This window comes from Leucoraja erinacea, chromosome 7 (assembly GCF_028641065.1).
Source record: "Leucoraja erinacea ecotype New England chromosome 7, Leri_hhj_1, whole genome shotgun sequence".
NCBI classification, from domain to species: Eukaryota; Metazoa; Chordata; class Chondrichthyes; order Rajiformes; family Rajidae; genus Leucoraja; species Leucoraja erinaceus.
This window is the reverse complement of record NC_073383.1, coordinates 35,570,161-35,597,674: the sequence shown is the minus strand read 5'-3', so window position 1 is coordinate 35,597,674 and position 27,514 is coordinate 35,570,161. Positions and strand designations below refer to the sequence as shown.

General features: G+C 44.7%; 1 protein-coding gene across 4 annotated transcripts in view; it reads right to left on the bottom strand.

Annotated features, from left to right (window-relative positions):
- The window catches only part of LOC129698886 (uncharacterized), a 393,480-nt gene that overhangs the window by 174,838 nt on the left and 191,128 nt on the right, over positions 1 to 27,514 (bottom strand). For all 4 annotated transcript variants that reach the window (XR_008723743.1, XM_055638273.1, XM_055638275.1 and 1 more), the window contains 2 exons: positions 22,135 to 22,213; positions 994 to 1,152 (listed from right to left, as the gene is read on the bottom strand). Coding sequence is in view for 3 of the 4 variants with exons in the window: in XM_055638273.1 (XP_055494248.1) it covers positions 994 to 1,152; positions 22,135 to 22,213 (238 nt within the window). In the remaining variant the exon portion in view is untranslated. The remainder of the gene's footprint in view (positions 1 to 993; positions 1,153 to 22,134; positions 22,214 to 27,514) is intronic.

Here is a 27,514-nt window from a genome sequence, read left to right as displayed (position 1 = left end):
CATCTCAAGGATAATCAATGGAAACAGGATGAACCTAAGCTCAATTTTGAGTGTCATAACAAAGGGTCTGAATACTCATGTAAATGTGATATTTCAGTTATTTATTTTTAATTACTTTGCAAAAATTTCTAAACATCTGTTTTCGCTTCTTCATTCTGGGATATTGTGTGTAGATCAATGATAAAAAAAAAAGAATTTAATCAATTTTAAAATAAGGTTGTAACGTAACAGAATGTGGAAAAAGTGAAGGGGTCTGAATACTTTCTGAATGCACTGTATAGAGCACATTAGGAAATGATTTGTTTTAACATCTGTGACTTTTTCACATGGTTGAAGTCCTAAATCTCTGTTGAGTGAGGGTGTTGGACAGGTAGACACAAAATGCTGGGTAACTTAGCGGGACAGGCAGCATCACTGGAGAGAAGGAATGGGCAATGTTTCGGGTCAAGACCCTTCTCCAGACTGATGTCAGGGGAGTGGGCGGGACAAAGATAGAATGTAGTCAGGGACAGTAAGACTGGTGGAAGAACTGGGAAGGGGGAGGAGATAGAGAGGAAAAGCAAGGGCTATTTGCAGTTAGAGAAGTCAATGTTCATACCGTTGGGGTGTAAACTACCCAAGCGACATATGAGGTGCTGTCCCTCCAATTTGTACTGGGCCTCACTTTGACAATGGAGGAGGCCCAGGACAGAAAGGTCAGATTGGGAATGGGAGGGGGAGTTTATCTGCTAAGCAACCAGGAGATCAGGTAAAGTGGACAGGTAGGGAAAATTTAGGGATAATTAAATAAAGGGTCACTCTTGGTCTTACACTGCTTCATCAGTTTAGCACTTGGTAGCTTTAATTCCATGAAGAGGTTTGACTCCTTAGCCATTCTCAGAAGGCGATGGTAGCCTGCATGAAAAGGCTCAGAAGAGGAATAAAGCTACAGAACACATTGATGTAAACAGAAAACATTGCATATTAACAAAAATTAAAGCGGTAAATTCTTACTGCTTGCTTCCTTTTTTCGACCAACAGTGGCTGTTTGGTAAGCCTTTTACTGTCTATGGTGATGGTTCCATAATTTCTTTCTTCCTGATGGAACTGTTTGCTGAGATATTTTGTTAACTTTTCATAATGACTTTCTCCCAATGAATTGACATCCTCAAGCTGCAAGGGGAAAACAATATAAAATTAACCAGTGCACATTTAATCTTTGGGAATAACCTTCTTAACCAGTATTCAGATACTAATCAAAATCCTTTAATTTTTGTCTGATGTTAAATTGCGACACCCTCTCCGAAGACTACGGAAAGCAGGTCTCCCCACTACACACCTACGAACTTTTTATAGGGGGACAATCAAGAGCACATTAACCTACGGCATCACTTCCTGGTTCGGGAGCTGCAAGGCGTACGAACGGCACCAACTAGACAGGATTGTGAAGACCGCCAGCAGGATTATTGGTGCTCTACTCCCTTTCCTGCTGGACATATACAGGAAGAGATGTATCAGCAGAGCCATCTCCATCATCAAAGACCCCTACCACCCATCGCATCACATATTCTCCATCCTGCCATCTGGGAAGAGGTACAGGAGCATTAGCTGCAAAACCAGCAGGATGCTCCTCAGCTTCTTCCCGCAGGCTATAAGACTGATAAACGGACTTTGCCCCCTGCCAAAGTATCGCGCACCAACCACCAACCTGGACACACTGCAGCAGAGCCACTGTCGTGCCGCTGCCAATCGGAACGCCTGTTGATGTTTAGTAGAGAGTAGAGTATTTAATTTGTTCATGATATATGTATTTTTATTTCTATTTATTTTTTACTGCACACTAAATGGACACTGGTTGAGCAACGTTTTTTTTGTTTCCTCTGGGTATGTGAGTACTCAGGAAAATGACAATAAAGATATACTATACTACTAGCTGGCGGAGCTGCTGCCTCACAGCACCAGAGATCTAGACAATGTACCGTCTGTGCCTATACCTCCTCCCTCGCCTCCATCCTATGACCCTAACAGTCTCAAGTGAGACAGAGGTTCATGTCAACCTCCTCTAATTTCATTCACTGTATCTCGTTTTCCAGATGTGGCCTCCTGTACAATGGCGGGACCAAGCGTAGACTCAGTAACTGTTTCACCGAACCTTTGCTCGGTCTGCCAAGCCCTACTGGATCTCCCGGTTGACAATCATTTTAACTCCCCTACCCATTCCCATACTGACCTTTCTATCCTGGGCCTCCTCCTTTGCCGGGGTGAGACCACACCCAAACTAGAGGAACAGCACCTCACACCGCAAGGGTAGCTTACAACCCAACGGTATGAAATTTCATTCTCCAATTTTTGGTCATCTCTAACAACCCACCATTTCTCCCCCACACCCTTTCTTCCCCCCTGCCCCATCCCCTATACCCCACCTGAACTCACATCAATTTTCCCCCTCCCCTCCCTACATTCATTCCTCTGGCCTCACAAACTGCAACTCTTTAATCCTTTATGGGCCTGTCCCATTTAGGCTATTTTTAGGCGACTGTCATAGTCGTAGCAGGTCGCCGACAAACCGGCGACTGGATCACCCCTTCGACATAAAATTTGAAATAGAATCATACTTTAACAACAAAAAAAACGAAGTCAGCACTGGTGACAACCTACTTCATCCTGGCGACAACCCATGTCATCCTGGCGACAACCTACGACAGCACAGGTGTCAGAAGTCATGCTACGCACATTGGCGTCAAATGTTTTGAACATTTCAAAATCCAGCAGCGACCAGAAAAACACTACGATTCTTTGGGCGACTGAGAAGATTATTCACGACCATACAGGTGACATCACGGCGAGCATGTGGCGACAGCCTAGTACCTGTAGTCGCCTAAAAAATCATCGGGACAGGGACATAAGTCTCATACCTTTTTTCATCTCTGGTCTTTGTCCAACCATCTCCCTGTGTTCACCTATTACCTGCCATACTTTGACCTGCTCCTCCCCCCCCTCCCTCCTGCAATCATTCTGAGGAAGGGCACAATCCAAAATTTCGCCTATCCATATTCTCCATGCATGGTGCCTGACCCGCTGAGTTACTCCCGCACTTTGTGTCTCTTTTTAGAATAAGGCTTATGTAATTTAAAACAACTTTAGATTCTTAAAACAAAAGCTGCTGCAACCTTAAGATATTCAGAGATTCAGGCTATTACAGTTTCAAAATACTGAAGCGCTGAAAATCATTGAGTGCTTCTGCATATTTAATCAACCTGAGACAAAACCGATTCCTTGCTAAACTGATGTATTTCACATGAATTTTAGTTGCTTGACAAGAATAAATCCTGGAAATGGTATTAACTGCAAAAGTCTATAACCTTTTCCGCATATTGTCATCAGAGCATTAAAAAGTTAATGTTTGCTTGTTAACGAAAAAGTGCAGATCTTTTCTGCTTTTATACGATGCATGATTCTCCACTAACAAGCCATTAATTTTGAGACCAATTTACAGCAAGCCATCAATAGATCAACAGAAATAAAATCTGTGATTTTAAACCCAGTTTGTTCTACTGCACTGAATGTGTGCAATGAATTGTAAAAATATTAAAGTGGTTTGGAAGCATAATATTGAAATAACATGGAGACAAAGATCTAATCTGCAAAATGTAATGAATCTCCTATCTCATGGTGCTGTGATTATCATAGTAAGTACTGAATATGCTTCCCCCTACGGTTGTGAAGGATGGAGAATAATTGCTGATTTCTCCATGGATATTAGTAATTCCAGACTCAATGAATTAGGAATATAACAAGATATCTTAGAAATTGGTTTGCTCCATTCTTTGAGTGCTGAAACACTATTGCATGCTGTGCCAACAACTAATCAGATCCCATGAAAAGATCAGAGTGTTGTCTCCCACCAAATGCATTCTTACATGGCAATCAGCATAGGTATTTGATTCAAATGCCAACCATTTGCCAGAGCAATCACAGCAGGCCTACAGCTCTTAAAGGCACATTCCAATGAGCAGCCAGATGGTAGCGACACACTAGATGCTTGCTACTAAGAAGGCTGCAGGGAGAAGGCTGGAATCCTGCATTTACTGAACAGTCATCACGATTAGTACCAGAGGCCAACTAGTGGCTGACGTTTAGTTTATTTTGGTTTAGAGATACAGCACGGAAACAGGCCTTCGGCCCACTGAGTCTGCACCGACCAGCGATCCCCGCACACTAACACCATCCTACACACACATAGTACCATCTTCACACTATGGACCACCAGTAGCATCAGAAAAGTATGCCATCAAAATCTGTAACCTGATCTGTAATCTGTAATGATGAGGGGAAACCTCATTGAAACTTACCGAATAGTGAAAGGCTTGGATGGAGTAAATTTGGAGAATATGTTTCTACTAGTGGGAGAGTCTAGGAGCAGAGTAGATGAGGAGGAATTTCTTTAGTCAGAGGGTGGTGAATCTGTGGAACTCATTGCCACAGACGGTAGTGGAGGCCAAGTCAATGTATATTTTTAAGGTAGAAATTGACAGATTCTTGATTAGTAAGGGTATCAGGGGTTATGGGGAGAAGGCAGGAGAATGGGGTTGAGAGGGAAAGATGGTTCAGCCATGATTGAATGGCAGAGCATATTTAATGGGCCAAATGGCCTAATTCTGCTTGTAGAACTTATGCACTTATGGACCTCATTCTGGAACAGCTGCTATTGTGTCAATCTGCATTGACAATGGTTTCAACAATGAAAACTGTGATCTCATAATCCTGTTATTTTATAGTATAGTTGCTTATCATATAGATAAATTCTATGCACGTGAAATGGTTGCAATTTTTTGTAGATTCCATCTTTGTACTTTCTTACGGGAAACATGGTATTTCTGCACTCAAACCTACACACACATCTATTGCCTTCAATTTTATTTTACGGCTATGTGTCCTTACTATTCAATAGAAGTATCCATCAAGGGAGAATAGGTTGTGAGTGGCGAAAGACCTACAGTAACACCTTTAAAAGAACAGTTGGAATGGGAATGACCAAAAGTACATCTATAGCAGTGACTCGTGCCACTGGTGGTCAAATGATGCTGCATTTGTTTTGAAACAAAGGCTTTGCATATTATGCCTTGACTGTAGACCACCTGTACATTTATGTCGGGCACATGATAAAATTCCCTGGCATTCTCAACTTGTCATCTGTAAGGAAACTGTAATCCTATATATCAAAGCAACAATAAAGATTTAGTGCATAATAACTTTAACTGGATCATTTCATCATAGTCCACACAGTGACGTGTCTCTTAGAGAATTACCGGTGTATAAAAACTCTCCAGATTCCCCAGGTCTTTGAATGCTATAATGTAATTGCTTGTGCTTTCTCGTAGCTTTTTATTGCATCGCATATTTACAATGTTTGAGGTGGCATGCAGTAGCTGCTACCTTAAACTGTCAGCTGAAATATTCTTTGAAGCTCTGAGAGCTAGGTATGGAAATTAGATATTTATAACTTTCTATGAAGCTGCTAAGATGGTAAGAGCACTATAGGGTGATTTCACGAAAGGTCACTGGAGCGTAGATCCGCACCCACGTGACCGAAAATTTAAACTGGAGTACACTTGGTACTTCCGGTACATGTTAGTGAATGGGTCTAATCACCCAAATAAATAAATAAATAAATAGTTTGGGTGAATGTGCAGGCTTAAACAAGAAACATTGAGAAATATCTTTTGGGAAATAATAAAATGTCCTAATTTTGTCCAACTAACAGCTGACAATTATCCCATTCCTTAGCTTGCATCTGAGGAAATTTTATTTCAAAACGCATTGATAGTTTACGATTATTTAAATGGTAAATGTAGCTTCAGAAGCGTTTTCATTTTGCATGTTAAAACCCACCTGAGAACCATGGGCGATTTAGCAATTTTACTGACGGATTTTTCACTTTTAAAACTCTTCATATAACAAATGAATAAAGATAAAAAAAGTCAATAATGCCTTACTTTTGATGAAATGCAGCGAGCAAACGCGATAATTCCCGATATTTTGGGTCTTTAAATCTCCACGACAAATGTCCGATAAGCACTTCCGCTGGTTTTGCACCTTCAGCTCCCTCTTGAATTTACCTTAGTTTCTATCTTTTTTTTGGACGGTAAATATAGGTAGCTGTGCCTCACGGTCACCCCGACTGGCACAGTAAATTGCAGCTCAAAAACTGGCCGTTTTCGATGTTTTTAACGGGTGTGAAAGTGCGTGTTTTCCCATTCACTAACATGTACCGGAAGTACCAAGTGTACTCCAGTTTAAATTTTCGGTCACGTGGGTGCGGATCTACGCTCCAGTGACCTTTAGTGAAATCACCCTATACACTTCCGAACCAATCATTGGAAATGATGTTGCTTTCTTCCATTCCCAATAACAGCACTATCAGCATTATTTTTCACCTTATTATTGACCATAAAAACAAATAGCCTCACCATCCCGTGTATGAACGATTCAAAACTTGTGTTAAACATCCCCAGGCTGTTCATGAAATCTGCTGGTGCATTGGCAAGCAATTTTTTAATTTTCCTTTCAAGGCAGGGCTATGGTACTCAAGTGTTTTGTATGCTTGTACTTTTACTCCCAGCTTGTTCTACTATTTGTAGGCTAACACTCCCTTGATGAGAATCATTTCATAATTGGTTGTCAAAAACTGCAGCAGGATCTTGATCGGTTGGGTAAGTGGGTTGAGGAATGGTTGATGCAATTTATTGCAGAGAAGTACAGGGTATTGCATTTTGGGCAATCTAATAAGGGCATGACCAGTACAGTGAATGGCAGGGCTCTGTGAAGTGTTGCAAAGCAGAGTAATCTGGGAGTGCAGGTACAAAGTTCTTTGAAAGCGGCATCATGAGTAGATAGGGTGGTCAAGGCGGCTTTTGGGACATCGGCCTTCATTAGTCAGAGTATTGAGCATAGAGGTTGGGAGGTCATATTACACTTATATAAGATTGGTGAAGTCACATTTAGAGTATCGTGTTCAGCTTTAGTCACGGTATTATAAGAAAGATGTAAACAAGCTGGAAAGGGCGCAGAGACGATTAACAAGAATGTTTGCAAGAGTCGAAGGCCAGAGTTATAAAGAGAGACTGAGCAGACTAGGACTTTATTCCTTGGAGCGCAGGAGGATGAGGGGTGATTTTATAGAGGTGTACAAGATTAATAGATTGAGTAAATGCACAGAATCTTGTACCCACAGTAGGGGAATTGAGAACAAGAAGACATAGGTTTAAGTTGAGAGGGTAAAGATTTAATAGGAACCTGAAGGGTCATTTTTTTTACACAATTGGTGGTAGGTATATGGAACAAGCTGCCATAGAAGGTCATTGAGGCAGGTGCTATAATTATGTTTAAGAGACATTTGGACAGATACATGGATAGGATAGGTTTAGAGAGTTATGGGTCAAGCTTGGGTAGGCGGAACCAGAGTAAATTGGGCACGTTGGCCAGCATGGGCTAGTTGGGCCGAAGTGGATGTTTCCATGCTGTACGACTCTATGACTCTAATTAGCCTGTTCAGCCTAAAGGGCCTGTCCCACTTACGTGGCCTTGGCACGCACATTATGCGACCTCGTGGTCATGTTGAGGCGCACGAGCATCGTATGGCTGCGCGGGGCCGGTCCCACTGAGAAGCGCGGAGGGGTGTGGAGTTGTGTTGCGACATCGCGCGGGGCTCCAAAATTTTTGTAGCGAACAAAATCTTTGCGCGCCAATGGCCTGTCGCGTAACTGACAGCCAAAGTGGGACAGGCCCAAGACCCTGGCGCAACACAACGTCTCACCTCCAACAGCAGCAGAAGCAGGCAAACGATCGCCGAACTCGGCCTGGGGCTCACGGCCGTTGCGGTCCGGATCCGCCCCCACTTCTACTCACAGAGCGGGGCCAAGAAAATTGAAGATGGACACAAAATGCAGGAGTAACTCAGTGGGACCGGCAGCATCTCTGGAGAGAAGGAATGAGTGACGTTTCGGGTCAAGACCCTTCTTTTCAGACTGAAAAAGAGTCTTGACATGAAATGTCACTCATTCCTTCTCTCCAGAGATGCTGCCAGTCCCGCTGAGTTACTCCAGCATTGTGTCCATCTTCAAATGACGTCACGCGCTCCAGACGGCTGTGCGTACGCATGAAACCGTGCACGACCGTCGCGGTACCGCAGCGGCTCAACGCGATCACGAGGTCACGTAATTTGCATGTCAAGGACACGTAAGTGGGACAGGCCCATAAAGGTAGGTGCTGCTGCATCGCTGTGAAAGGCATCAACCAGTGGTGTAACTATGAAGGCCAACTGTGAATACCCATAGAATGAGTATGATCATTTTATCTATTAGCACATGAATCACAAATAACAATTTTACCTGGGTTAGATTACACCTACCAGAAATTTGGAACTGGCAGGGTATATAATCCACATGTGAACACCTGCTAGTGCCTCCTCCTGCTAGTTCCACTATTTGCATCCATATATCCCTTCATTATCACCTCTTCCACAGCCAATAATGGGCCATTGTGGGCTCCACCTTTCCTTGGTCATCAGTGTTGGCTGTTCTGAACCTTTTCATACCTAGTTTCCCTCTCCTCTGACTCTCAGTGTGAAGAAGAGTTTCGAACCAAAATGTCACTCATTCCTTTTCTCCAGAGATGCTGCCTGACCCCCTGAGCTACTCCAGCATTTTGTGTCTATCTACCATGAGAACACCTGATAGTTTCTGGCATCAGATGCAGAATTGATGATGTCACTTGTTATGCGCTGTACACTTCCACCCATGCTAATAAAAACTGGAGCTTTTGGGTGCAAACTATAACTTCCGTTGAACATTCACCACAGAAGTACATCAAGTTGGTTTGCTTGCATTTGTAGATATTAGACATTTTCTAAACTCACTGCAGGCTTAGATTACGGGTAATATTTTCTTCAAGATTTAGCAATTAACATACTAATTCTATGGGTGGCTTCATAGTTACACCACTGGTTACTGACATCATTATGGCCATAGCTGGCCACTCAGGCTGAGCTGTGCAACTTGTGTCAGGAAGCAAACAATGCCCATCTGCATAGAGCCCACTCCCACATCATATCCAACACCTAGAAACATCAACATATCGTCTGGCTCATGTTTTCCAATTGTCATCACTGAGAAATGTAACAATCTGCAGGAACTATTGCAGATGGTCCCCTCCATGGAAGTCAAGGTCACGTGTAGGTAGGAACTAGAGATGCTGGTTTACACCGAAGATAGACACAAAATGCTGGAGTAACTCAGCGGGCCAAGCAGCATCTCTGGATAGAAGGAATGGGTGACATTTTGGGTCGAGACCCTTCTTCAGACTGTCAGGGGAGAGGGAGATAAAGATAAGGAAGGGTAAGTAGTGAAAACTAGACATCAAAGGGGAAGGTTCAAGGAAATCATTGTTAGCTCGGAGAAGATGAGAACGAAGCATACAGAGATAACATTTAATCAGAGGACATGTGCAAGTTTAAAATTATCCATTAGCACGAGAAGAGGGGTGCATTATTGATATCTCTTGAGCATTACAAGGGAGCGGCCTGGTGCCTCTGAACACATGAACAATTTATGGCACACCCAAATTTATGAAAGAGGGTTAAAACAACATAACAATGTGTGAGCATGAAGCAAGAACATTGGTAAGTTGTCCATTTATCCTTATAGAAATTTAAATTATGATTTTAAATTCTCAGGAAGTAATTCCATTACTGCAAACTGGAAGTCATGCAGGCACATTTAAATTATTCATGGCGGCACATAATATTAATAATAATCATTTGTGAAACACATTGAGGATTGAAGCATGATTCATGCATAACATCTCAATTATTCATTGCAATGATATTCTCTATTGGCAATATCTAAGATTTTTACTTTAAACCTGTAAACAGATTAGTTAATAATTTGATTAGATGTATATATCTAAACTGTACAGTTATACTACCAACCAATAAAGCAATTATAAACCACAACTTGTAATTTCAGGCAAACGTTATATCAGCTGTTAATTGTCATTCCCAAATGAGCTGGTTGGAGGCTGAGATACTTAGAAAACTATAGACAATGTTCAATACAAATGTTTTTCACAAATTCATAGAACACCACAGCAGGCAACTGAACTGGGTCCAACAAAACGTAGGAAAGGCAAGTTTGAACAGCAATTACATCTCCTTTATCATATTACAGTTTGGTCCTTTAATTAATAGCTGACTCCAATTTTGAAATGTTTTTTAATTAGGATATAATTTGTTTATACTGGGCATAGATGTAGCCTATTCAACCCCTCTGTGATTTATTGACATCATGGCTGACATGTAGTTTATAGTACTGATGAAGAGTCTTCGATCTGAAATGTTAACAGTTTCTCTTATCATGGATGCCGCTTGACCTGATGAGTATTTTCAGCACTTTCCAGTTTCATTCAGATTCCCAGCTTCATAAATAAGCTCTTCTAAGCTTCCCCTCAGTCACATTCAGTCAATAAACCACTGATTCAAGCACTGGAACAACTAATCTTTCTTTTTGGATAGCACCACAAATTACCCTATACGATACCTAAACCACTGTAGGTTCGATCCTTGTATCTGCCTGGCCAAGCCCTTCAGCCTCGTGCAAGCAGAAACACCCCAAAAAGCCACGCAGTCCCAAGCGCTCTTCCTGAAGATCGACAAAGGGCCAAGGGACCTGCCTATTATAGGCCCCGAACCTTGAGGAGCCGAACTACAGAAGGATGGTCTATTTATAATCCAATCAAACATAAGAAATTACAACAATGCATTATTGACAGTTACACAGCCCAATAACAGAATTCCCCCTACATTGTTGCAAGAGAAGCTTCCAGAAGAAGCTAGCAGAACTTGAATAATGCAACATTTACCCTGGGATTCAAACAAACCAGACAGGTTTGACATTTCAACCAATCAACAATTAACAGGGTAATTGTCTCGCAACATTATTTACAATATATACAAGGCTCTTGCAGAGATCCAATCAATGTTATGCATTTAAGTTTGTATGCAGAGATTATATGCATGGTGATTGCCTTTCTTACCGTCGTTCCTAGGTCTTTAGCTTTTGCTGGGTGGTTCACCTTTCGGGTGATGTAAGGAGCAACTTCCTCAGTTCTTCTCCATAATTGTGCTGGTATTTTGGTGTATCCGGCAGCCCCCTCTCTTCCCTCAACAAGTTCCAACACTTCCACTTCACAATCCTGTCCCTCATACGGTTTAAAGAAGGCTTCCAGTTCTTTATCCTTCCCACTCCTATCATGCCAGTGTAATGTGGAGTGGGGTTCTTTGTCCAGATCTAAGGACCACCATTGAGGGGTCACCATGGAGTAACACTGCCGTAAGAGAGCCCAGGGGGTCACTATTATGCTTCTGTCACCACATTCTATTTTTAATTGGAAAGCACAAAGCAAATCTCTAGCCATCAAATTACAATCTAATCCGGTGGTTATCACAAATCTGTGTTTGATTGCCTTTCCTCCATATACTACTTCGACTGGCTTAGAGATGGGATACTGGCAGACTTGTCCTTGCAAACCCAGACAGGTTCTGAACTTCATTTGATTTTGGGAGATCATAAATTGATTAAAGGGATGACATGGATGCGCCTGTGTCTACTAAGAAGGTGCAGATTTTATATCAAAGTCACGTGAGTGACTACGTGAAGAGCCCGCCAGCCCGCATGCGTGTCAATACTTTGACGCATGGCGCGAGGTTTGGCTGGGGGGAACGTCGATCTCCCCACCGACGGCCATCCATTTCCACCTCGGAGTCGCTGGCAGCGTCGGTCTGCACAGCTAGCCCTGATTCAGCTCCTAGAGGGAGCAGCTTGGCAGCCCCGAGTGGGGGAAAAGCCAAAGCCAAATCTGTGAGACAAGTCCTGTTGGACGATTCGGGCCAAGAGGATTCTATCCCCACATCTATGGCAGATGCGATTGGCCGTTTGTCTCAATTGGAACATCTGATGGAAGGAAGAGGTTATGATGGAAACGGCTGGGAGATATCCCAGTCCGGGAAATTGCAAAACCTTGGATGTTCCCATAGTCAATGCTAGCATTTGGGAAACATCGGGTGCAGAACAAGATCCAGAGAGATGAAACTACAGTGGATCCTGCGGCTATTGTCTGCAGGTATTACGGCCTTTGCTAGGTCGGTGGATGAGGTTCAGCTGTCGGAAGCACAGCAGGATTTAATGGCTCTATTGTGCAATGCTCATTGGGAGATTAACTGCTTCCGGAAAGAGGGCATTAAGTCGGAATTGAACCCCAAATTTGCACATTTATGCAGGTCCAGCAATGTTCAGCATGCTAAATTCCTCTTCGGAGAGGATTTGGGTAAGCAAGTCAAGGACTTGCAGGAGGAATTAAAGGCCGCTGGCATGGTCAAGGCATCCTATATGGGTAAGATTCCTCTATTCCGGCTGTATCATCCCTACGCCACAACCAGCAGGAATCGGTTCTCTGAGGCTGGTGGGAATTTCAGATTTGCTCAATTTCGACCCAGTCACCTTTGTTTTTGACTATTGCATTGTGTTTGCCTGTGTTTTGTCTTTGATTCAAATTTCGAGTGTTAGATACACTGTTAAATCGTTTGTATAAAATTATAAATTGATCGGGACTGTTGTTATAATCGGAATCCGACTCGTGCTTGTTCGGCCAGGGGTCAGTGTCCTTCCGATCGATTGTTTCGGGGAGGGGATTGTTCCTTTGACCGAGCACACCACGAGGAGGGGTTAAAAAATATACTGTGATTGTTTTTGAAACTGTACGGTTAACAAATGCGATATTAGACGAATGCTTGTGGTTTATACAGGAATGTGGTTGGGTATAATAATAAGTGGTATAATTTATTTTCTGTATACGATTTTGCTTGTGTGCTTGGAGCTCATTTGCATGTGTTTAGATTAAGGTGGATCTGGGTAAAGGAAACAGGCTACGGGAACGTGTTTGATTGTGGTTGATTGTTCCCTGGAGCACCTTAATTTTTGGATGATTGCGAACTGTTGAAATTGTAGAGTGGGAATTGTGTGAATTTGGGAGAGACAAGAAAATAATTTTAATAGTAGATTGGAAGGATTCATTGTGCAACTGTGTGAAAAAGTTACAAGACAATCAGCGCTTCGGAGCCATTGGCCATTGTTCGGGAATGATTTTGGTAGTCTTGGAGATTGAAAGGGAGGAGTGAATTGAATTGAATAGATATGGAGGTGTGAAAGGCTTAGGAGTTGCTTCCATTGTCCAAAAACATGGCGAAACAAGGGGATAAGGATATGACAGCCATTACAAGAAATATGCAGTGAGTTTCCACAAAAAGCTGACCGATTGAGAATTATTTCTGTGGTACTAAATAGAGAATTAGGGAGCAAATTATGGCCTGAAGGTGGCGTTGATACAGTGAAGGGATTGAAGTATATTGAGCAGATTATATGGCAGTGTAGCGATAGTGAAGAGGCAAGAGAATTAATCGGATTGTGGAAAAACTATTACGAAGAACAGAAAGCAAATAGAGGGGCTGAAAGAATGGCAAGTTGGAAGGACGCAACTTTGATGCGGGCGATAGAAATAGATATCGAAGCATACGAACCTCCAGGCAGCTTGAGAGAGGAGCCTGAGAGTATTAAAGAGAAGGGGCGAAGAAAATCTTCCACAGGGAAACTGGCATCAATACGTTTCAAGCGTGAGAATCAGATGGTTGGCGTTAGTTGTGAGGGGGATGATGATGATGATTATTCAGAAGATTGGGAAAGTGTTCAAATTAAGAATTCACGCCCACCACCTTATTCATCTTACGATCCCCATGCCTCAGATACGCACTATGTAGCATGTGAATGGAATAGACAATCAGATTCTGTAGCACAGGATTCCTTAAACCCGACCGCTCTATTAATCGTAAATAGACCGAGAGTTCACAGTACCAGAAACCATACTAAAAAGATAGCTCATGTAGTTAAGGACAAAGAAGGTAGAGGATGGGTACAAAAACCAGTATTACATAGAAACATAGAAACATAGAAAATAGGTACAGGAGTAGGCCATTCGGCCCTTCGAGCCTGCACCGCCATTCAATATGATCATGGCTGATCATCCAACTCAGTATCCTGTACCTGCCTTCTCTCCATACTGTAAAGTGGAGTCATGAACACACTGTGTCTTTACTACTTTTTATTGATATCACATAACCGTTGCTGCCCTAGCTGTACGTGGTCTGTCACCGGAGCTAGAGAGGGATCAATGGGTGGGGAGGTTGCAATTATACTTCTGATATGGGGAGTGGTTAGTAGTGGTGAGGTCACTATATTAAAGGTACATGCACATGGCATCTACATCCTTCCCCTTGGAAACAAAGCAATACAGTAGTGACGGGGCGACCACGTCTCATACGCTACGAGCATGTAAGCAAACAGTTGAACAAACAGATGAACCAGCTAAGCAAAATCACCATAGCGGACAGGCGGCTTAACCAGCCGGCCGGACCGGGTACGCAGCTCGCCATCTCCCCCCTCTGCAGGAAGAGCAGGAGCCGGAACTGGGGCGGGCGACCGAACCGGGGATCCTGGAGGAGAAGGAGTCGGCGGAGGCAGAGGAGGGGACGCAGGCGCAGCAGCGGTTGGACGGGCAGGGGAACGAGGGCTGTCAGGCGGAGAGCGGGGCTGGACGAGCTGAGATGGCAGGGAGCGAGGCATGCGTGGGGCGGCGGGCAGTGTAGCGGACAACGGAGGGGAGAAAGGGTCGGCAGGCGGTGGTGGGGGCTCGTTGACAAGCCGCAGATGTTGGCGGGACCGGCGGTAGATGGTACCGTCGTGGTCGACCAGGTAGGACCGCGGCGAACCAGCATCACCGACGACGGTGGCAAGTTTGGAGTGACCGGAGGGGGACTGCATCCGGACGACTTGGCCGGGGAATAGACGCGGCAGGGGACGGCAGGACTGGTCGTGGGAGCGCTTTTGCACTGCGTGCTTGAGGGCAATGCGCTCCTGGACAGCAGCAGGCTGGAGAACAGAGGGCACGAGGGACTGCTGGGTCACAGGGAGTGGAGGTCTCGTTGTGCGAGCCATCAGCCGCTGAGCTGGCGAGCCCAAGGCAGTGTCGCGGGAGATGTTCCGAAGATTGAGGAGGGCCAGGTAAAAATCGGATTTGGACAGTCTGCAATGCTCCAGCAAGTCCTTAGCACTGCGGACAGCGCGCTCCGCCAGGCCGTTGCTTTGCGGGTACTCTGGACTGCTGGTGTAGTGTCGGAAGTTCCAGCTGGCAGCGAAACCCCGAAACTCGGCACTGGTGAACTGGCTGCCGTTGTCAGATTGGAGGCTCGCCGGGGAGCCGAAAGTGGCGAAGTGGCGGCGCAGCTTCCCGATGACGGCCGAAGAGGTGAGGGAGTGCAGCTGGTCGACCTCGAACCAGCTGGAATAAGAGTCAACGAGGACCAGGAAGTGCTTGCCACGCCATTCGAAAATGTCAGTGGCGACTGCCATCCATGGCAGTTCAGGGGCAGGCTGTTGCAGAAGCGGCTGACGTTGCTGATGGGGAGCGAGGCTATTGCAGGTAGCGCAGGCGGAGACCCTCTCCCGGATGTCTTGGGCCATGCCGGGCCAGTAGAACTGACTCTGGGCGTGGGACAGAGTGGCCTCGGCCCCAGGATGACCGCGGTGGGCGACTTGAAAATAGTGGTCCCGCAGCGCGGCGGGCACAACGACTTTGTGTCCTTTCACCACCACACCGTCGTGCAGGACAAGCTCGTCACGGACCAGGAAGTAGGGCACGGCACCGGCCGGCAAGGATGAACGGCTGTCTGGCCAGCCCTGTCGAATGACGTCGGCAAGCTGCTGCAGGGCAGGATCCTTGGCAGTGTGCTTGACCAGGGACTGCATCTGCTGTGAAGGCACAATGTTAACGTTAAGCACCATCAGGTCAGACGATTCGTATGGGTGGCGATCAGTGGACGATAGTGGTGCGCGGGACAGCGTGTCGGCCACGAACATGTCCTTGCCCTTGCGATACACAATTTTAAAAGTGAAGCGCTGTAGCTGCAGCATCATGCGCTGCAGCCGGGAAGAGGCAACGTGGATCGGCTTGTTTAGGATGGTGACCAACGGCTGGTGGTCGGTCTCGATCGTGAAGTTGTTGCCCAGAATGTAGTCCTTGAACTTGGAGCAAGCAAATACCACGGCAAGCAGTTCCTTCTCAATCTGAGCGTAGCGCTGCTCGGCAGAGGTCATGGTGCGGGACGCATAGGAAACGGGCAGCTGCGGCCATCGTGGAGCTGCAGGCTGGCGGCACCCAGACCAAATCTGGAAGCGTCGCAGGTGAGAACGATGGGACGCTGTAGATCGAAGAATTTGAGAGTGGGGGTACTGACTAGTCTAGACTTCAGGACGTCGAAGGCATGTTGGTGATGCGGGAACCAGGCCCAGGCAGTGTCCTTCTTGATGAGCTCCCTCAGGGGCGCACTCAGCTCGCTGAGGTCGGGGATAAATTTTCCCAGGTAGTTGACCATGCCCAGGAAACGCTGCAGGCTGGGCACATCGGTGGGTGAGGACATCCCGGAGACAGCAGCCGTTTTTTGCGGGTCAGGCTTCAGCCCCGAGGCAGTAAAAACGTGGCCCACGTAAGTGACCTCCAGGACGCGGAAACGGCACTTCTTAGGGTTGAGCTTGAGGTTGATTTCACGGGCCCGATCTAGGACTTGACGGAGGTGGAGGTCGTGCTCAGCCACGTCCTTACCGTAGACCAGAATGTCGTCAACGATGATAGCACACGGCAGACCGGCAAACAGCTGCTCCATGGTTCGCTGGAATACCTCGCTGGCAGAGTTAATCCCGAATGGCATGCGGAGGAATCGGAACCTTCCGAAAGGCGTGCTGAAGGTCGTCAGGTAGGAGGATCGCTCGTCCAGCGGTATCTGCCAGAAAGAGCTCTTGGCATCGAGGACCGAAAAAACAGTGGCCGGACCAACCTGTGCAGCGACGTCCTCCACTGTTCGCATTGGGTAGTGCGGGCGTTTGATGGCCAGGTTCAGGTCCTTGGGGTTGATGCAAATGCGAATTTCAGTTTTGTCTTTTTTCGCGGCAACAACCATGGTGGAGACCCACCGGGTGGGATCGCTCACCTCTTTCAGTATGCCCATGGTGACCATGTTGAGCAGCGTAGATTTCACCTTGTCCTTCATGGCGAAGGAGATGCGGTGCGGCGGGCGGATCACCGGTTCAACGCTGGGGTCGACAGCAATCTTGTAGCAGCTGGGCAGCTTGCCCAGCTTTTCGTCGAAACGGTCGGGGTATTCGTGCAGGGGGTCCATGAGGGTCCGCACCTGGTGGATATCACGGTGAAAGGAGACCAAACCGAGGTCTTGGCACGCCTGGGCACCCAGCAAGGTGACGTTGTTGGAGTCTAGCAGGTAGAAGGTGAGGGGCCGAGAGGCCTTCAGGACCTTGCAGTGCAGGGTTGCCTTTCCCACGGGAACGAGTACGGCTCCCCCATAGGCATGCAGGCGGGAGTTGGCAACAGTCACTATCTCATTAGTTCTTATCTTTTTGAAAAGGCTTGTTGACATTACATTGGTTACGGCCCCCGTGTCGAGCTTTGCTGAGAAGGTCGAACCATTGACAGTGACCCGAACCGAAGGGTCCGTTATCAAGGCATGTGCATCCAAGAGTGAAAAAATGCTGGTCTCCCCCTGGGATGAACTGGTATCAGACAAAGGGAGTTCGTCAGGCTGAGACTGGGAACCAGGCTCGCTATCAGCCTGAGCAAGGTTGATTAACATTCTCCGAAGAGGGGGGGCCGGCTTCCCACGAGAGCGGCAGGCTGCAGAGAAATGGTTTAACTTCTTGCAAAAATTGCATGTCTTGCCCAAGGCAGGGCACACATTAAACTGATGGGAGGCAAAATTGCAGTTGGGGCAACGTCGTGGGCTCCCGCCCCCGGGTGCAGGGGAACCCTGTTGCCGTGGCGGGCCAGCGTTCCGCCGGCGGCCAGCAGCAGTGGCAAAGTTAATGTCATGATCAGCAGGCGACAGTGCCGAGGTGACAGCCTCAGCCATGCGGGAGGCGTGCAGAGCCTCGTCCAGAGACAGGTCGGGCTTCCGCAGAAGTTCAGCCCGTAGCTTCACATCGAGAAGGCCATATACTAGGATGTCGCGGGTCACTTGATCGGGGGTCAGAGCGTCCAGGCGACAACGCCTGGCCATGTGTCGCAACGCGGCGATATAGTTGTCGATTGACTCTCCAGGGATCTGACGCCGGCTGAACATTTTAAAACGCTCTAAAATGCAGTTGGTGGGGATGTCACACATTGCTGTAAACTTAGCTATAAGACATACCGGGTCTCGAGCATCTTCACCTGCAGCATATACAAACGACTCAGATCGTTCCAGGGCATCGGGACCAGCCAGGTTGAGGAGCAGAGAAGCCCGCGTTTCAGCGGTGGCAGCAGGATGGGCGATCGTCACGTAGTGCTGGAAATCGCGTCTAAAGACACCCCACCGATGGGCAATGTCCGAGTCGAAGACAAGCACATCGGGCTTGCGGCAAGAGGTAGCCATGGCACGGGAGATAGAACAAGGGATAGGGAACTGGGTCAAACGTAAATAAAAACCGACAAACAGGAGGTGCGGAGGCACGATTGTGACACCATGTAAAGTGGAGTCATGAACACACTGTGTCTTTACTACTTTTTATTGATATCACATAACCGTTGCTGCCCTAGCTGTACGTGGTCTGTCACCGGAGCTAGAGAGGGATCAATGGGTGGGGAGGTTGCAATTATACTTCTGATATGGGGAGTGGTTACTAGTGGTGAAGTCACTATATTAAAGGTACATGCACATGGCATCTACACATACCCCCTGGTCCCTTTAGCCACAAGGGCCACATTTAACTCCCTCTTAAATATAGCCAATGAACTGGCTTCAACTACCTTCTGCGGCAGAGAGTTCCAGAGATTTACCACTCTCTGTGTGAAAAATGTTTTTCTCATCTCTGTCCTAAAGGATTCCCCTTCATCCTTAAACTGTGACCCCTTGTCCTGGACTTCCCCAACATTGGGAACAATCTTCCTGCATCTAGCCTGTCCAACCCCTTAAGAATTTTGTAAGTTTCTATACGATCTCCCCTCAATCTTCTAAATTCTAGCGAGTACAAGCCGAGTCGATCCAGTCTTTCTTCATATGAAAGTCCTGACATCCCAGGAATCAGTCTGGTGAACCTTCTCTGTACTGCCTCTATGGCAAGAATGTCTTTCCTCAGATTTGGAGCCCAAAGCTGTACACAATACTCCAGGTGTGGTTTCACCAATACCCTGTGCAACTGCAATAGAACCTCCCGGCTCCTATACTCAAATCCTTTTGCTATGTATGCTAACATACCATTCACTTTCTTCACTGCCTGCTGCACCTGCATGCCTACTTTCAATGACTGGTGTATCATGACACCCAGCTCTCGTTGCATCTCCCCTTTTCCTAATCGGCCACCATTCAGATAATAATCTACTTTCCTGTTTTTGCCACCAAAGTGGATAACCTCACATTTATTCACATTATGCTGCATCTGCCATGCATTTTCCCACTCACCCAACCTATCCAAGTCACCTTGCAGCTTCCTAGCATCCTCCTCACAGCTCTCACTGCCCGCCAGCTTCGTGTTATCCGCAAACTTGGAGATGTTGCATTCAATTTCCTCGTCCAAATCATTAATATATATTGAAAATAGCTGGGGTTCCAGCACCGAGCCTTGCGGTACCCCAATAGTCACTGCCTGCCATTCTGAAAAGGACCCGTTTACTCCTACTCTTTGCTTCCTGTCTGCCAGCCAGTTCTCTATCCACATCAATACTGAACCTCCAATACCGTGTGCTTTAAGTTTGTACACTAATCTCTTATGTGGGACCTTGTCGAAAGCCTTCTGAAAGTCCAGATATAACTCATCCACTGGTTCTCTCTTATCCACTCTTCTAGTTACAGCCTCGAAAAATTCTATAAGATTTGTCAGACGTGATTTACCTTTCATTAATCCATGCTGACTTTGTCCAATGACTTCTCCACTTTCCAAATGTGCTGCTATTCCATCTTTAATAACTGACTCTAGCAGTTTCCCCACTACCGATGTTAGACTAACTGGTCTGCAATTCCCCATTTTCTCTCTCCCTCCCTTTTTAAAAAGTGGGGTGACAACCTTAACCCCAGGTTACGGGCCTTAAACCCAGAGGACAGGTCCTTTAACCCAACCCTGATGTTATGTTATGGGCCTTTAACCCAGTTCTAGTAGGGCCTCCAACCCCAAAGGCACTAACGCCCTCAGTGTTTGCTAGACTCTGTTCTACGATCTCATTGGGACTCTTTCCCAAGCCCGTGAATGATCGATCTGCACCGACTAGCGAAGTGACGAAAATCAGTGCGAAAACCGCACCGTGGTGCCGATTTCTGCACTCGCGATCAGGAACAGCTCAACATCCTTAATCGCAAGCTTGTGTTTGTGGGTCCGTTGAGATCCCGGACGAGCCCCCAAAGTAAATAAACTCTTCTAAGCTTCCCCCCAGTCACGTTCAGTCAATAAACCACTGATTCAAGCACTGGAACAACTAATCTTTCTTTTTGGATAGCACAACAAATTACCCTATATGATACCTAACCCACTGCAGGTTCAATCCTTGTAACTGCCTGGCCAAGCCCTTCAGCCTCGTGCATGCAGAAACACTCCAAAAGGTCACGCAGTTACAAGCACACTTCCAGAAGATCGACAAAGGACTTCGTGGGGGCTGCCTTTTATAGGTCCCCGAACCTTGTGGGGCTGAACTACAGAAGGGTGGTCTATTTACAATCCAATCAAACAAAACATTATTGACAGTTACACAGACCAATAACAGAATTTCCCCTATATTTTTGCAGGAGAAGCTTCCAGAAGAAGCTAACAGAATTTGAATAATGCAACATTTACCCTGGGATTCAAACAAACCTGACAGGGCTTAACATTTCAACCAATCAACAATTAACAGGGTAACTGTCTCGCAACATTATTTACAATATGTGCAAGGCTCTTGCAGAGATCCAATCAATTTTATGCATTTAAGTTTGTTTGCAGAGATTATATATATTTTATCAATTAAAGGGAAATGAGGAAACACCCGGATCTTTCAGCCTTACATATCAATCTGATGCCCAGTCTGGTCGGCGCCATCTACAGCCTGTAAATTTCCACTGACAAAGGTTAAGCAGTTCTGACATGCAGGGATCCTCCATTTTATGGTGTCTTTAATTTGGTCAATATTAACACTTCTGCATAGTTCTGATTTTCATGTTTTTAACTTAATCTGTCTATTATCATGGAATAACCGAACAAAATCTGACCGAACAAAATCTCCAAGGCCCAGTTTTGAAAGCTTCAAATGATTCATTGTCTCCAGAACCTTTGGTCAAAGGAAATGCAGTAATAGACAACTTGGGCTCCTCCAACAGCAGGCCTATAGGCATATTTTTAAACCAATTAATACATTTGTATTGAAGGAGTAGGCATCTAGGAATCTCTGATTAATTTATTTCGTTGTTGAGATAATAAATTTATTTAATCAAAAATTGAAAACTAAAAAAAACTGATTAGGAGGAACAGGAAAAAAAATCCATCTTTCCATCATCTCATCAAAGCCATTAGTTCAAACTCAGAAAGGCTCTGTTCTCTTTTCACCAGGGAAATGTTAAAGTTTATAATTGGCGGAAGAACAGAAGTTGAACAATAAGGTTGTAATTTCACTCAGAAATATAGAAGTGAAAAGTATGAACATTTGTTAACTTCTGATCTCCATTAACTGAACATTTTAGAAATGTTAGGAGCTGGTGTAAGCAGTTAACAGGAACATAGTAAGTAAACAGATTTTTTGTTCAAATGTTCCATTGTGAAAAGGATTTTAATTAAATAGTTGCCCATAGATTTAAAATTGATAGCTAATTAAATAATATAGACATAATGATAGTGGTGTGATGGTTTCTTTTAAATTTGCATCTCAACAAAAGATCATCCAAGCAGCTTTTTATTAAAATCTTGGGATCAGAATTTTAATCTTGCTCTGTTACATCTCTATATACCTCATAACCTGCTATCCCTTGTGTATCTTAAATTCTCTGACCTGTAATAGATCACTTGAGGTTTCCTCTGTTGCTTGGACTTCCTCTTCTTTTATGAAGACTTTATCTACTGATTCAGTCCTGTAAGAGCACATGTACATCTTTGAACAAAACACTTAAGAAAATAGTTAGAGACTGAATAAAGTGAAATACAAATATTTCTCCATCCTTTACTATGAGGAATATCAGGTATTACTTCAAATTATTGTGTAGGAGGGAACTGCAAATGTTGGTTTACACCAAAATTGGACACAAAATGCTGGAGTAACTCAATGGGACAGGCAGCATCTCTGGAGAAAAGGAATAGGTGACGTTTCGGGTCGAGACCCTTTTTCAGATTGAGATTGAGGGGGGTGGGCAACTAGACGTAGAGAATACACCAGAGCCAGCACCGATGACCAAGGAAAGGTGGAGCCCACAATGGTCCATTGTTGGGTGTGGAAGAGGTGATAACAAAGGAATACGAACAGTAATTAGCGGGACAGCTAGTCTGGGGGAGGACAGAGAGAGGGGGAATGCAAGGGTTACTTGAAATTAGACAAATCAATATTCATACTGCTGGGTTGTAAACTGCCCAAGCGAAATCAGAGGTGCTGTTCCTCTAATTTGCATGTGGCCTCACTCTGACAGTGGAGGAGGCCCAAGACAGAGTTCAGTATAAATATGTGAAGGGGAGTTAAAATGTTTGTCAACCGGGAGATCGCGCAGGCCAAGGCAGACAGTGCGTAGGTGTTCAGCGAAACGATCGACCAGTCTGCATTTGGTCTTGCCGATACATACAGTAGTAGTCCACATCGAGAACAATGGATACAGCAGATGAGGTTGGAGGAGGTGAAAGTGAACATCTGCCTCACCTGAAATGACAATCGGGGTCCCTGGATGATGTCGAGGAAGGAGGTATAGGGCCAGATGTTGCATCTCCTGCGATTGCTGGGGAAAGTACCTGGGGGGGCGGTGATTTAGGTTAGAAGGGATGAGTGACCAGGGAGTTGCAGAGGGAACAGTCTCTGCAGAATGCGGAAAAGGGTTGAGATGGGAAGATGTAACTGGTGGTGGGATCCCGTTGGAGGTGGTGAAAATGTCGATGCATTATGTGCTGTATTCGACGGCTGATTTGAAAGGTGAAATTATTCAAATCATTGCTTGTCCATGGGAACTGTGTTTTAGAACACAGTTCTAAAAGTATGTGTTTTGATAACGATCGCCCTTTTCATAACACGCTGCATTAAATCCATTTCAAAATTTCACAAAGAACTATCTGGAACCATCATTTTATAACAGTGCTTCAAGAAAAAGGTCACAGTAATAAACAGAAAATAGCTAAGCTTATTTTAATTTAAATCAGTATGGTTTGAAAATGGCCAAATTAACTATTGTAAAACATCCCAATGTACATTACTTCATTCTGAATACAGATTAAAACAAGATTTATACATGAAATTTAGTAAAGATCTAGTTCAGTCTCATGTTAATTTAGATTATTAAGGCAGCTGATAAAATGGTGCTGTAGTTAGTGCTGCTGCACAGTTCCAGTGACCTGCGTTCGATCTCGATCTTGGACACTGACTGTGTGGAGATCACATGTACATGCTGCTATTGCACTGATTTACTCTGAAGCCTCCAGTTTGATAGGTTTGGGGGAGGGAGAAGTTGAGAGGATGGGTTACAGCTAAATAAGTAGGCCAATGGAATTGCTCTGCGAACCAGCATTGACTCAATGAACCAAATGGCCTCTTTTATGTTGAGAAAATATGAAATAAAAATCAGTGTTCACCCACTAATTTGGAAACTTTAGTAGATCAGTGGCTCATGATGCAAAGCAGGAGGTACTAGCTGCATCTCTAGTTTTTTAACTGGACGAGTTGATCTCGCACAAGTTACTATAATTATCACAAATAACCCAGGGCCTGAAAAAGGAAAGATCAGTCAAGGGCTCTCCACCTCATTATGGTCATGCTTTAAATTTGGCCAAACAGATATCTAATATGTAAATTCATCTCTAAACATGTAACATTTTGCATCTATTTAATTTGTTCCTGTCAGATGCATCTGAAGTCACGGCAGAAACAGGCATTTGGCTCAACTAGTCAATGATTACCTTCACTATGAGATATTAGTTGTAATCGTCCTAAACCACCTTGTCATCCAGTCCTTCAAGCTATTTCCTCTCCAATCTATTAATCTTGGATTTTGACAATTTCTGTTTCAATGATTGACCAAGATGATCATTTCCTCAAATTCTTGTCAAATGAAGTTTCTATTGCCCACTGTTCTAAATCTTCTGGAGTAATCATTCTCTCTGTTGTTGTACATTATGCTTAAGTGGACAAATTCAAGGTTTACACACTCAATCCACCATCAGCCCACCCTCATCCCTCTTCTCATTCCCCCCTCTACCAACCCCTCTCCCCCAAGTAAAATTAACCCTTTTCTTTGAAATTAATGGAACATAAACAACTATGCTATGCAGCATTTGAAGAAAGGGCTTTAATAGCCTTCTTGCTCTTCATCCAGGTGAATCTGTTAGCATTGGTTGCTGCTTTATGTGAAAACAAATCGATGAATGACCAGATAGGTAAAATCCTCAATTTTCTTTCCATGAGCCAGACTGTCTACCTATTAACAGCAGTGTTCTAGAGTACTGTAACAGTTGTGCTATTTAACAAACAGATTACTAAGTTTACCCAAGTACTTCAAGTACCAAATGTATCACTTGGGAGACATCGCAGTGATCTCAAAGTGATCCTTCTTATTTTCCCACAAGAGATTATTTTGTGATTTAAAGCAATAAATAAATTAAAAAATAAGATGTTGCATATCTGGGAGTTCATTAAGTTAATTGGCTCCACAGCAGAAGCGTCCACGTCACGGGGCTGGAAACTGGATCCTGAGTATCCTGAGCTAACTCTGCTACCACCATCATCTATTGCATCAAGTGATGGCTGCCACTGATTGTCGCCGAAAGTTTGCATCCTTTTGAGGATGACAGTGAGGTCAACATTTGTAACAAGATGGACACGAAAAGAAGAAGATTAAGATCATTTAGCAAAGAAGTAATATAAGCGTGGGCATGGAGAGTCGAATTCTGAATGACCTCATATTTATGGAGGCAGGAAAAGGGAGGTCAGTCATTGGAATAGTCAAGTCCATAGTGAGCAAAAGCACAGATGTTACAGCTGCAGATGAGCTTGGCAAAAGATCATGTGATAGGAAAATTAGGCCATTCGGCCCATCAAGTAAACACCACCATTCAATCATGGCTGATCTATCTCTCCCTCCTAACAACATTCTCCTGCTTTCTCCCCATAACCTCTGACACCCATACTAATCAATAATCTATCTATCTCTGCCTTGAATATATCCACTGACTTTGCCTCCACAGCCTTGTGTGGCAAAGAATTCCACAGATTCGCCACACTCGGACTAAAGAAATTCCCCCTCATCTCCCTCCTAAAAGAACATCCTTTAATTCTGAGGATATGACCTCTAGTCCTAGACTCTCCAACTAATGGAAACATCCTCTCCACATCCACTCTATCCAAGCCTTTCACTATTCTGTACGTTTCAATAAGGCCCCCTCTCATTTTTCAAAATTTCAGCAAATATAGGCATAGTGCCATCAAACGCTCATCATATGTTAACCTACTCATTCCTGGGATCATTCTTGTAAACCTCCTCTGGATCCTCTCCAGAGCCAGCACATCCTTCCTCAGATATGGTGCGCAAATTTGCTCATAATATTCCAAATGCGCCAGCATCTATAAGACCAGCGCCTCAGCATTACATCACTGTTTTTGTATATAAGCCCTCTCAAAATAAATGCAAGCATTGTGTTTGTTTTCTTTACTACTGATTCGATTTGCAGATTAACTTTTTGGTAATCCTGCACCAGCACCCTCAAGTCCTTTGCACATCCGATTTCTGGATTGTCTCACCATTTAGAAAATAATCTATGCCTTTATTCCAACTACCAAACTGCATGACTTCACACATTGCTGCACTATATTCTATCTGCCACTTCTCTGCCCACTCTCCCAACCTATCGAAGACCTTCTGCAGAGTCCCTACTTTTTCTACACCACCTGCCCCTCCACCTCCTGCCCCTCCACCTCTCCAAACGCAGAGCTGGATGGTATCACATTCGAAGGCAAGTAGTCCCAGCAGTCTGCAGATATGTGATGCAAAACTCAAATTAAGTAAAATATGACACAATGATTTGAACTGGCTGATTCACTTTGGTATGCCAAAGGGGTTATTGATCAAGGAACATAGTTCTTGGTGGTGAGTAAAGATCAGGATTCTGCAAAGGAACATTAGCGTGTACGTGTTTAATATGCAATATTTATTTAATCGGGTCTCTCTGGACTTTGCCTGTGCCAGACGGGCAGATTTTCTTAAAACTATTTAATGTTCTATTAATACCTCAATACATCTTTAATTCACATTTTTTACTTATATGGTACTAGAATTATTTTTCCAGTGAAAAGTGTAGAGTCCTGTGGGAATCAGGGTCCAGTGAATTTAAAGAGAATGAATAACTGAAGACCCAATGAGTTGCAAAGGTGTGCAGTAACCAGGTCCTTGGTTAGTTGGAAGAGAGCAGAGCAGCTGTTGCTCCAGTGGTTTGGAAAGGAGTGTGTGAACTGGGGCTCCAGTGAATTGGGAAAGGGAGTGGGAACCATGGCCCAGAGAGTTGGAAGGGAGCAGGAGAATTGGCACCACTGAGTTAGAAGGGAGTGTGGACGCCAGGGCCCCAATGGGTTGCAAGACGTTGCATGAACCGGGTCCCCTGTAAACTGGAAGGAAGCACAGGAACTGAGCCCTGGTAATTGGAAGAGAGTGTGGTAAACATCACTCGATATACAATTTCAAATCTTCAAAATTTCCCAGTAGTTGGATAGGGGATTATCAGAGACTTACAATATTTCGAATGTCAGAGACAATCTGACAGATTAGGTTTAGTTGACTGCCAGAGTTTACTCAGTTGCCTTAGAAATGAGGCTTATTCTGCCCCCACAGTACATTCTCCCACACATTTCCATCCCAACTCTTTCACTGTAGAGGATTTTGGAGCATTGCTGTATGGGATCCAGCAGCTCCAGGCCACATCTTGACCATTCACTATACAACCATTGTTGGATGAATAATGGATAAGGATAGGGCAGACTACAGGATGGAGATTGAAAATCAAATTGAATGGTGCTGGAACAACACATTTTCTCTTAGCGTTAGCAAAACCAAGATGCCGATTGTTGATGTTAAGATAGGAAAGCCTATGATGCATAAACCTGTCTTCATCATCGGAACGTCGGTGGAGAGAATGAACAGCTCAAGTTTCTGGATGTGCATATCTCTGAAGATCTGTCCTGGGCCCAGCACATC